At 46.1% G+C, this 12,528-nt stretch overlaps 1 protein-coding gene across 1 annotated transcript; it reads right to left on the bottom strand.

The window, feature by feature from the left end:
* Nucleotides 1-6,308: 6,308 nt before the first annotated feature.
* LOC109214735 (RNA-directed DNA polymerase homolog) lies at nt 6,309-6,728 on the bottom strand (the record flags this gene model as incomplete). Its single annotated transcript, XM_019378685.1, has 1 exon — nt 6,309-6,728. A coding segment is annotated over exon 1 (420 nt), but the record flags the coding sequence as incomplete, so codon positions are not given.
* Between the last annotated feature and the right edge of the window lie 5,800 nt (nt 6,729-12,528).

The raw sequence follows: 12,528 nt of genomic DNA, 5'->3' as shown, positions 1-12,528 counted from the left end.
CCATAAACTCAAATAATTAGGCCAAGAGACTTACCTCCAATTGATTCTCAGTCAAAACCCTCGAAAATCCTCGCCAAAGCTCTCCAAGTCGCTTAAAAATGGTAGAAACTACCTCTTGTTCGCGGATGAAATTTAATATTTTAAACCCTTCTGCCAACAGCGATTTTCGCTTATGCGGTCCCGCTTCCTCTTATGCGGCCAAAATTCTGCTTATGCGGTCTTCACTTAAAAACCCAACGTCCGCTTTTGCGTCTCCTCATCCGCTTCTGCGAACCACTCAAGACCGCTTCTGCGGTTTATAGTCCGCTTCTGCGGACTCGCATTTGCGAAAAATGTTCCGCTTTTGCGGAAACACTCCACCAGGCTACGAACCGCTTCTGCGCTCCTTTACCCGCTTCTGCGGTCCATTTCCACAGAAGCGGAAATACCAGATGACAGAAAAAACTGAACCTGCAACACACCTCAAAACGCTCGTTTAACCACCCGAATTCACCCCGAGGCCCCCGGGACCTCAACCAAAAACACCAACACATCCTAATACCTTATCCAAACTTGTTCCAATCTTTAAAACACATTAAACAACGCTAAAACCATCAAATCACATCGAATTCAAGCCTAAGTTTCTTAAAAACTTCTAAATTACGCATTCAATCAAAAACCCGACCAAAACACCTCCGAATNAGACTTGCAAAGTTGTATCTTTTATGAAAGCTCAACGACTTCTGAAGAAAGGTTGCTTGGGTCTCTTAGCTATTGTAAATGACACAAGAAAGGAAACAGTTAGTATTGAAAATGTACCAGTAGTGAGAGAATTTTCTGATGTATTTCCTGAAGATTTACCAGGATTGCCTCCAGTACGAGAAATAGACTTTGGTATTGATTTGCTACCTGACACACAACCCATATCGATACCCCCATATCGAATGGCACTAGCAGAGTTGAGGGAGCTAAAGCAACAGTTACAGGATTTGTTAGATAAGGGTTTTATTAGACCTAGTGTATCACCATGGGTGCACCAGTACTATTCGTAAAGAAGAAAGACGGATCCCTGAGATTGTGCATTGACTACAGGCAGTTGAACAAGATAACAATACGCAATAAATATCCTTTGCCTCGTATAGATGACATGTTTGATCAGTTACAAGGAGCTGCCCACTTTTCAAAGATTGACCTCCGTTCTGGTTATCATCAACTTAGAATCAAAGATGAAGATATTTCTAAGACTGCTTTCAGAACTCGATACAGGCACTATAAGTTCCTTGTGATGCCTTTCGGACTGACAAATGCTCCAGCTGCATTCATGGATTTAATGAATAGGGTGTTCAAGCCGTTTCTGGATAGATTTGTAATAGTATTTATTGATGATATCCTAATATATTCTCGTAGCCAAGGAGAACACGAGAATCATCTCAGGACTGTGTTGGAGACATTGCGAGAACATTGGCGTTATGCTAAGTTCTCGAAGTGTGAATTCTGGCTAGACTCGGTATCATTTCTGGGACATGTTGTATCCAAAGATGGAATAATGGTAGATCCTAAGAAGACCGAAGCTGTGCAGAAATGGCCCAGACCTACTTCTCTTACAAAGATTCGCAGCGTTTTAGGCTTAGCAGGCTATTACAGGCTTTTTTTGCAGGATTTCTCCAGAATAGCAGCGCCACTAGCCAAGCTAACACAGAAAAATGAAAAGTTTCAGTGGACGGAGGAATGTGAGCAAAGCTTTCAGAAACTCAAAACGTGTCTGACAACTGCACCAATATTAGCCTTACCATCAGGTTTTGGAGGATTTACAGTATTCTGTGATGCCTCGAGGGTGGGATTAGGATGTGTTCTCATGCAAAATGGTAGTGTTATAGCATATGCTTCGAGACAATTGAAAAAGCACGAGCAAAACTATCTTACACATGATTTGGAGATGGTTGCAGTGGTATTTGATCTAAAACTTTAGAGGCATTATCTATACGGCGAAACTTGTGAGATTTATACCGACCATAAAAGTCTGAAATATATCTTTCAGCAGAGATATCTGAATCTTCGGCAGCATCGGTGGATGGAACTACTCAAAGACTATGATTGTTCTATTTTATATCATCCTGGAAAAGCCAATGTGGTGGCTGATGCATTGAGCAGAAAATCTATGGGGAGTTTGGCACACATAGCCCCTGCAAAGAGACTTTTGGCCAAAGATATTCAGACACTAGAAGATACAGGTATCAGATTTAGTGTCGGAAATTCAGAGGCATTGTTGGCTTGTGCTCAGGCTAAGTCTTCATTAGTTGAGCGCATTAAGGCCACCCAGTATGAGGATGAACGATTATGCAAATACAGGGATGAGGCCTTAGCTGGTAAAAGCAAGGATATGATTGTTGAAAGTGATGTTGTTCTTCGAATGGGTGACATGCTATGTGTAGCAGACGTAGATGGTTTGAGACATGCTATTCTTAAAGAAGCTCACAACACTAAATACACTATACATCCTGGATCCACAAAAACGTACCATGACCTGAAGCAATTTTATTGGTGGGAAGGTATGAAGAAAGATATTGCTAACTTTGTTTCTAGTTGTTTGACTTGTTAGCAGGTCATGGCTGAGCATCAGCGACCCGCAATAGGCCAAAGAAACATAACCCAATCGAAAAGACTCGAAAAACACAAAAATTCACGAAGTTGGCAAAACCCGAGCCCCAGGCCCACTTCTCGAAAAATTACAAAATTCACCTTACCGGATTCCACGTCTCGCCACGAGTCCATACATATAAAATTTACCAAAATCGGAGTTCAAATGCCCCTTCAAATTCCAAATTTTCATTTCAAAACCCAAGCCCTAGTTCTTCAAATTTATTCCCAATTTTCCAAGAATTAAAGGTTGATTCTTCAATAAAATAGCGTTTCTAGGTCACGAGACTTACCTCCAATCAATTCCCGTCAAAACTCTCTTCAATTTCCACCAAAAAGCTCTTGAGGTGGTTCAAAAATGGAGGAAACAATGAATGAGTCGCGGATGAAATATCATAATTAAACCCTTTTGTCGCCCAGTTTTTCCTCTACGCGAACGCGGTCAACACCCCACGTTCGCGAAGGCAAATTTTCCTTTGACCAAACGGTACCCTACGCAAACGCGTCGACCCTCAAGCGAACGCGATGGTCCAGCTTAACCTCCTACGCGAACGCGATACTCCAAACGCGAACGCGATGCACAGGAACGCGAAGGCCAAAAGTGGCAGGGTCCTCAGGCCCTTCTACGCTAACGCGAGGCCACGATCGTGAACGCGATGACCCAGAAATCACAACTGCGCGACGCGATGGGCACCTCCGTGAACGCGAAGGCCAAAAGTGGCCTGCAGCAGCTGTGCATTTTCTGCAACATTCAAAGTCCAAAATTCCTTCCGTTGATCACCCGGAATCACCCCGAGGCCCCGGGACCTCAACCAAAAATACCAACCTACCCCAAAACATCATACGAACTTGTTCCAATCATCAAAACACATCAAACAACACTAAAATCATCATTTCACATCGGATTCAAGCCTAAGTTTCTTAAAAACTTCCGAATTACGCATTCGATCACAAACCCAACCAAACGACATCCGAATGACCTGAAATTTTGCACACATATCCAAAATCACCTAACGGAGCTACTGCAACTCCCAGAATTCCATTCCGACCCTCGGATCAAAATCTCACCTATCCACCGGAATTCTCCAAAATGCCAACTTTGCCGATTCAAGCCTAATTCTACTCCGGACCTCCAAAATCACTTCCGATCGCACTCCTAAGTCACAAATCACCTCCCGAAGCTAACCGAATCACCGGAATTTACATCCGAGCCTTCTAACTAATAAGTCAACGTTCGGTTGACTTTTCCAAACCAAACCTTCCTTAAAGAGACTAAGTGTTTCATTTCCTATCCAAACCAATTCAATTCAACTCTAACTCACCCGTTGCTGATAATAAAACAAGAAAGAGCAATAAATGGGGGAAACGGGGCTGTAATACATGAGACGATGGGCTGGGTCATCACATCCTCCCCAACTTAAACAAATGCTCGTCCTCAAGCGGGTCGAGAAGCATACCTGAGGTCTCAAATAGGTGAGGATATCTGCTCCGCATCTCCTGCTCAGTCTCCCAAGTAGCTTCCTCAACGGGCCGACCTCTCCACTGCACCTTTACCGAAGCTATATCCTTTGATCTCAATTTCCGAACCTGACGACCCAAAATAGCCACTGGCTCCACATCGTAAGTCAAGTCATCATCCAACTGAACTGTGCTGAAGTCTAACACATGGGACGGGTCCCCAACATACTTCCGGAGCATAGAAACATGAAATACCGAGTGAACTCCCGACAAGCTGGGTGGCAAAGCAAGCATGTAGGCCACCTCCCTAACTCTCCTGAGTATCTCAAAAGGACCAATGAACCGTGGACTCAACTTTCCTTTCTTTCCAAATCTCATAACGCCCTTCATAGGCGAAACCTTCAACAAGACCTTCTCGCCCACCATGTAGGATACGTCTCGAACCTTCTGGTCCGCATAACTCTTCTGACGCGACTGAGCTGTACGAAGTCTCTCCTGAATCACTTTCACCTTCTCTAAGGCATCCTGAACCAACTCTGTCCCCAATAGTTTAGCCTCGCCGGGCTCAAACCAACCAACCGGAGGCCTACACTGTCTCCCATATAAGGCCTCATACGGTGCCATCTGAATGCTGGACTGATAGCTGTTGTTGTACGCGAACTCTGCAAGTGGCAAGAACTCAGCCCAAGAACCTCCAAAATCAATAACACAGGCACGCAACATGTCCTCCAATATCTGAATGGTACGCTCGGACTGTCCGTCCGTCTGAGGATGAAATGCGGTGCTCAACTCTACCTGTGTACCCAACTCCCGCTGAAAAGTCCTCCAAAACTGGGAAATAAACTGAGTACCCCTATCTGAGATGATAGAAATTGGGACCCCATGCAACCTAACAATCTCCCGGATGAAAATCTCTGCCAACCGCTCCGAAGAATAGGTAGTACACACCGGAATGAAGTGCGCGGACTTGGTTAGCCGATCCACAATCACCCAAATCGAATCAAACTTCTTCGAGGTACGAGGGAGACCACTCACAAAATCCATAGTAATCCTCTCCCACTTCCACTCGGGAATATCTATCCGCTGAAGTACACCACCGGGTCTCTGATGCTCATATTTGACCTGCTGACAGTTGAGACACCGAGCTACATGACTCACTATATCTTTCTTCATTCTCCTCCACCAGTAGTGCTGCCTCAAATCCTGATACATCTTCGCGGCACTCGGACGAATGGAATACCGCGAGCTGTGGGCCTCCTCTAATATTAACTCCCGAAGCCCATCCACATTGGGCACGCAAATCCGGCCCTGCATCCTCATCACGCCATCATCATCAATAGTCACATCTCTGGCGTCATCGTGCTGAACCCTGTCCTTAAGGACAAGCAAATGTGGATCATCATACTGATGCTCTCTGATGCGGTCATGTAAGGAAGACCGAGAAACTACACAAGCCAACACCCGACTAGGCTCCGAAATATCTAACCTCACCATCCGATTGGCCAAAGCCTGAACATCGACTGCGAAGGGCCTCTCCCCAAGTGGAATGTACGCCAAGCTACCCATACTGACCGCCTTCCGGCTTAACGCATCGGCCACTACGTTGGCCTTCCCCGGATGATACAAAATGGTAATATCATAGTCCTTGAGTAACTCAAGCCACCTCCGCTGCCTCAAATTAAGATCCTTCTGTTTGAACAAATGTTGAAGGCTGCGATGATCAGTATATACCTCACAAGATACGCCATATAATTAGTGCCTCCAAATCTTCAACGCATGAACTATAGCAGCAACTCCAAATCATGTACGGGGTAGTTCTGCTCATGAGGCTTCAACTGACGAGAAGCATATGCAATAACTCTGCCCTCCTGCATCAACACACATCCGATCCCAACTCTCGAGGCATCACAATACACAGTGTAAGAACCTGAGGCTGATGGCAAAACTAACACTGGAGCTGTGGTCAAAGCTGTCTTGAGCTTCTAAAAGCTCTCCTCGCACTCGTCTGACCATACAAATGGTGCCCCCTTCTGCGTCAACTTAGTCAAGGGCGAAACAATAGAGGAAAAACCCTGGACGAACCAGCGATAATAACCTGCCAAACCGAGGAAACTTCGAATTTCCGTGGCTGAGGACGGTCTGGGACAACTCTGCATCGCCTCTACCTTCTTTGGATCAACTTGAATACCATCACTGGACACCACGTGTCCCAGAAAAGCAACAGACCCAAGCCAAAACTCACATTTGGAGAACTTTGCATAAAGCTTCTCCTCCCTCAACCTCTGTAACACCACTCTCAAGTGCTGAGCATGCTCCTCCTGGCTACGCAAGTACACCAGGATATCATCAATAAAAACGATAACAGATGAATCCAGATACGGCCGAAACACGCTGTTCATCAAGTGCATGAACGCGGCTGGGGCATTAGTCAGCCCAAAGGACATAACCAGGAATTCATAGTGCCCATATCTAGTCCTGAAGGAAGTCTTCATAATATCCGAATCCCTTATCTTCAGCTGGTGATAGCCTGAATGGAGATCAATCTTCGAGAATACCCTTGCCCCCTGGAGCTCGTCAAACAAATCATCAATACGAGGTAGTGGATACTTGGTCTTCACTGTCACCTTGTTCAACTGTCTGTAATCAATGCACATCCTCATTGTGCCATCTTTCTTCTTTACAAATAGTACCGGTGCACCCACGGTGACACACTAGGACGAATAAACCCCTTATCTAGGAGTTCCTGAAGTTGATCTTTTAGTTCTTTCAACTCTGCTGGTGCCATGTGATATGGAGGAATAGAGATGGGCTTAGTGCCCGGTACCAGATCAATACCAAAATCAATGTCCCTGTCCGGTGGCATGCCCGGCAGGTCTACTGGAAACACATCAGGGAAGTCCCTCACGACGGGGACGGAGTCAAGACTAGGAATCTCAGCTCCAATATCTCTCACGAAAGCCAAATAAGATAGACACCCTTTCCCAACCATCCGCTAGGCCTTTAGAAAAGAAATCACCCTGCTGGGAACATAATCAGTCGTACCACGCCACTCAATCCTCGGAATACCCGGAATAGCCAACGTAACTGTCTTAGCATGACAGTCCAGAATAGCATGGTACGGAGATAGCCAATCCATACCCAGAATAACATAAAAATCCTCCATGCTTAACAGCAATAAGTCAACTCGGGTCTCCAGACCCCCAATAGTCACTAAACAGGATCGGTATACTTGATCTACAATGATAGTATCACCCACCGGGGTAGATACGTGAACAGGCAAGGCAAGACAACCTCGGGTAGTACCCAGGTGATGAGCAAAATATGAAGATACATAGGAATAGGTAGATCCGGGATCAAATAAGACAGAGGCATCTCTGTGGCAGACTGAGATAATACCTGTGATAACAGCATCTGAGGCAATGGCGTCCTTCCTGTCTGGAAGAGCATAGAATCGAGCCTGACCACCACCAGTCCGGCCTCTACCCCTGGGGCGGCCCCTGGCTACCTGACCTCTACCCCTAGCTGACTGGGCAAGTTCTGATGAAACAGGAGCAGAAGATGAGGGCTGATCCCTCTGCTAAGACTGACTACCACGACGCCGAGGACACTGTCTCCCCATATGACCGAACTCACCGCACTCGTAGCAACTACCCGGCGCTGGAGAAGGGGACTGATGGAAACCCCTCGCTGCTGAAGAACCCTGGGCTGAAGAGGCAGGTGTAGAGCTCTAAGCTGGAAGGGCACTAAGTGAAGTCTGGCCCTGCTGAAATCCCTGATGACCACGGCCTAAAGAAGCCCCACTGTACTCTGGACGACCTGACTGAGGAGGCCTGAAGGAACGGCCTCTGCCTCGCTGGAGCTGGCCCCTAGACGGAGCACCACTGAAACTACCTGAACCTCGAGGCCAGTTTGCCTCCCTCTCCTCACGCTCCAGACGGCGAACCGTCTCAATCTCTCGAGCCATGTCAACTACCTCCTCAAACGAGGCACCCATAACCCTCTCTCTGGTAATCAAAATGCGGAGTGAATAGTTGAGGCTATCCACGAACCTCCTAATCCTTTCCCGATCTGTCGGGATCATCCAAGTAGCATGCCGAGCTAGCTGAGTGAATCTCAACTCGTACTGGGTCACAGACATGTCCCCCTGAACCAACCACTCGAACTGACGACGCAGCTCCTCCCTGTGAGACTGCGGTACGTACTTCTCCAGAAAGATAGTGGAGAACTACTGCCATGTAAGGGGCGCTGCACCAACCGGCCTACGCCTCTCGAAGTCCTCCCACCAGGTGAATGCAGGCCCTAAGAACTAGAAAGTAGTAAAAGCCACACCACTCGACTCTAAGATCCCTACAGTGCGAAGCATACGCTAACACTTATCCAAAAAACCCTGCGCATCCTCGCCCTCAGCACCGCTGAACCTCGGTGGCTGAAGCCTGCCGAATCTCTCAAGGCGATGTTGCTCATCGTCCGGCATAGCTGGAGCCTCATAGGCTACAACTGGTGCAACTGGAGCAACTGGCGGAGCTATGGCTGCTTCCGGTGTTTGAAGTCCCTGGGCAGCCTGCTCAGGTGTGTGAGCAACTGGGGTCTGATTTCCTCCCCCGGTCTGGGAAGCAGCTGCTGCGGTAGAAGCTGAGACTGCCTGAGCCAGGCCAGTGCAAACTGATAGTATCTGTGCCAAGGTCTCCTGGAGACCAGGAATAGCAATAGGCACTGCTGGTGCCTGCACAGGTGCTACTGGGACATCAACAGCTGGAGTCTGGTCCTGAACTGTGGCAGCTGGTGGGTCAGGGGGTGCTGTCTCTACTGCCCTACCTCGACCACGACTACGACCGCGTCCACGGCCTCTAGTGGGTGGTACTGGTGGTCGACCATCGCGTCCGGTAGCACGAGTTTTCACCATCTGCGAGAGAATAGAATAAAGAGATTTAGTTCTCGAATCACAAAGCCGCACGACAAGAATTTCAAGAATATGGAGTTTTCCTAAAGGTTCTGCAGCCTCTCGAGGAGAAGTACAGGCGTCCCCGTACCGTTCCGCGAGACTCTACTAAACCGGCTCATGACTCGCGAGGCCTAGTAACCTAGGCTCTGATACCAACTTGTCACGACCCCAATCCCGGTCGTGATGGCGCCCAATACTAATGCTAGGCAAGCCCGACCAAATTAAATACTCTCAACCCAAATACGAAATCCGTTAACAAATAATACGATTAAAATAGTAAATATCAAGTTTCCAATCCGAAACTTAATAAAATAGTACGAAAAATAATAATGAATATACCAAACATTCCCCAGTATATCTGGAGTCACGAGTCTAGAGCCTCTAAATGTAATAGAGTAATATGTTCATAGTAATAAGGAAGTCTAGGATAGGGAAAGACAAATAAAATAAAGGGGAGGAGTCGGGTCCTGCGGACGTCAGGCAGCTACCTTAACAACTCCTAAACTGAAATCCAAGAAAACAGCAAACAGCTCCACTAAGTCTCCGGAGCACCTGAATCTGCACACATGGTGCAGGGAGTAAAGTGAGTACTTCCAACTCAGTGAGTAATAAACATATATAATGGCTGAAAGTAAGAAATTCCGAAATATCACAATATGAAGCTATAATCAGCGATTCAGCACATAAAAAGGTAGAACAACAACAATACCAGGACAAGTAAGACAAACAGGTATAAATGCATGAATGCAATGCAATGCACATGACCGCTGCGGCGCGCAGCCCTATCCATTTGGGTACCCGCGCTCACTTTGGGGGTTCAGACTCCGGAGGGGCTCCTACAGCCCAAGCGCAATATCATCGTAACATTCGCTGCGGCGTGCAGCCCGATCCACACTCAGTCCGGATATATATATATATGCATACAAGCCACTCGGGCACAGTCAAATTGTTCTTTGTTAGTTTCAATTATTAGGAATTATAGATCTAAGTGTATAAACATTTATTTGTTTACTAATCATTTCCAGGCAGTGTCTAGCTCAGGACTGATATCATGAAATATGCTAAGCATCATGGAAGTAGTGATAAGGATCCCTGAAGGATGCACATGATAGGCACAAAGCCCCAAACAAATTCATAAAAATCCAAGTAGGAGGATTACCAAACAATTTATAGTCAAGAACACAGTACGAACATCAATCAGAACGGACTAGGTCACAATCCCCAGTCACAATCGACCCCGCACTCCCGACATAAGAAGTCCAACGGGAGCAATACTTGAAATGGCAATCCAGAAAAAAACACCAATACTAAGATCGGCTAGAACAAGGTGATTGAATTTCATTCGGAGGAGGAGCCTTATAAAGATCGTATTGATTCTTATCAAAGAAAGACAGGATTAACCGAGGCTGTTCAAACAGGAAACATCTCTTTTCCATTTCTATTTACCCAGTTCATATCTTTGTTTCGTGTGTTCGAATAATTTATGGTTGGCTTGGTTGGACTAAAAAAATGAAGTATCCAGGCTCCGTTTAGAAAAAACCCAATTGGATTGGTAAGATATCTATGATTGCTCAAAGTGGCTCTATTTCATTATATTCCATCCATATCCCAATTCCATTCATTTAATATCCCTTTGGTGTCATTGACATAACAGATGTCATAGAGTACGTGTCTCGCCTCAATATAGCGTCACAATGTGATATACCGGGGTTTCAAACCCTCAGGTCATCATCTACATCTATTACTCACCTCAAGCCGGCCACAAGTCTAGCTCGCTATGCCTTTGCCTTTCGAATGAACCTCTTCGCAAGCCGAATCTGATTAAAACCACAACGAATACATTACAATAGGCTAAAGAAACATAACCCAATCGAAAAGACTCGAAAAACACCAAAATTCACGAAGTTGGCAAAACCTGAGCCCCGGGCCCACTTCTCGAAAAATTACGAAATTCACATTACCGGATTCCTCGTCTCGCCACGAGTCCGTACATATAAAATTTCCCAAAATCGGAGTTCAAACGCCCCTTCAAATCCCAAATTTTCATTTCAAAACCCAAGCCCTAGTTCTTCAAATTTATACCCAATTTTCCAAGAATTAAAGGTTGATTCTTCAATAAAATAGCGTTTCTAGGTCAGGAGACTTACCTCCAACCAATTGCCGTCAAAATCCTCTTCAGTTTCTACCAACAAGCTCTTAAGGTGGTTAACAATGGAGGAAAAATGAATAGACTCGCGGATGAAATAATAATATAAAAACCCTTCTGCCCAGCGACTTTCGCTTCTGCGGTCCCGCTTCCGCTTATGCGGGACCGCTTCTGCGGCCAAAAATCCCGCTTTTGCGGTCCTCATTAAAAAAACCAACTTCCGCTTTTGCGGCTCAGATTCCGCTTCTGCGAAATTCCCTCCTAACGACCAAAACCGCTGATGCGAAAAGTGTTCCGCTTCTGCGGAACTACTCTACCAAACCACTGACCGCTNGTAGTAGATTAACGGACTCCCTACGGAAGGATGACACATAGATAGGACACAAACGACCCCAAACTAAATTCAATAAAATCCAAGTAGGATGATTACCAAACAATTTCTAGTCAAGAACACAGTACGAACATCAACCGAAACGGACTAGGTCACAATCCCCAGTCACAATCGACCCCGCACTCGTCATAGAGTACGTGTCTCGCCTCAACATAGCGTCACAATGTGATATACCGGGGTTTCAAACCCTCAGGTCATCATCTACATCTATTACTCACCTCAAACCGACCACAAGTCTAGCTCGCTATGCCTTTGCCTTTCGAATCAACCTCTTCGCATGCCGAATCTGATTAAAGCCACAACGAATACATTACAATACGCCAAAGAAACATAACCCAATCAAAAAGACTCGAAAAACACCAAAATTCACGAAGTTGGCAAAACCCGAGCCCCGGGCCCACTTCTCGAAAAATTACAAAATTCACCTTACCGGATTCCTCGTCTCGCCACGAGTCCGTACATATAAAATTTACCAAAATCGGAGTTCAAATGCCCCTTCAAATTCCAAATTTTCATTTCAAAACCCAAGCCGTAGTTCTTCAAATTTATTCCCAATTTTCCATGAATTAAAGGTTGATTCTTCAATAAAATAGCGTTTCTAGGTCACGAGACTTACCTCCAACCAATTCCCGTCAAAACTCTCTTCAATTTCCACCAAAAAGCTCTTGAGGTGGTTCAAAAATGGAGGAAACAATGAATGAGTCGCGGATGAAATATCATAATTAAACCCTTCTGTCGCCCAGTTTTTCCTCTACGCGAACGCGGTCAACACCCCGCGTTCGCGAAGGCAAATTTTCCTTTGGCCAAATGATACCCTACGCGAACGCGTCGACCCTCACGCGAACGCGATGGTCCAACTTAACCTCCTACGCGAACGCGATACTCCAAACGCGAACGCGATGCACAGGAACGCCCTCTTACGCGAACGCAACTCCCTCATCGCGAACGCGATGAACAAACTAGGCAGGGTCCTCA

This window comes from Nicotiana attenuata, unplaced genomic scaffold (genome assembly GCF_001879085.1).
Source record: "Nicotiana attenuata strain UT unplaced genomic scaffold, NIATTr2, whole genome shotgun sequence".
NCBI classification, from domain to species: Eukaryota; Viridiplantae; Streptophyta; class Magnoliopsida; order Solanales; family Solanaceae; genus Nicotiana; species Nicotiana attenuata.
Note: the sequence above shows the minus strand (reverse complement) of the source record. Positions and strands in the feature narration are given on the sequence as shown.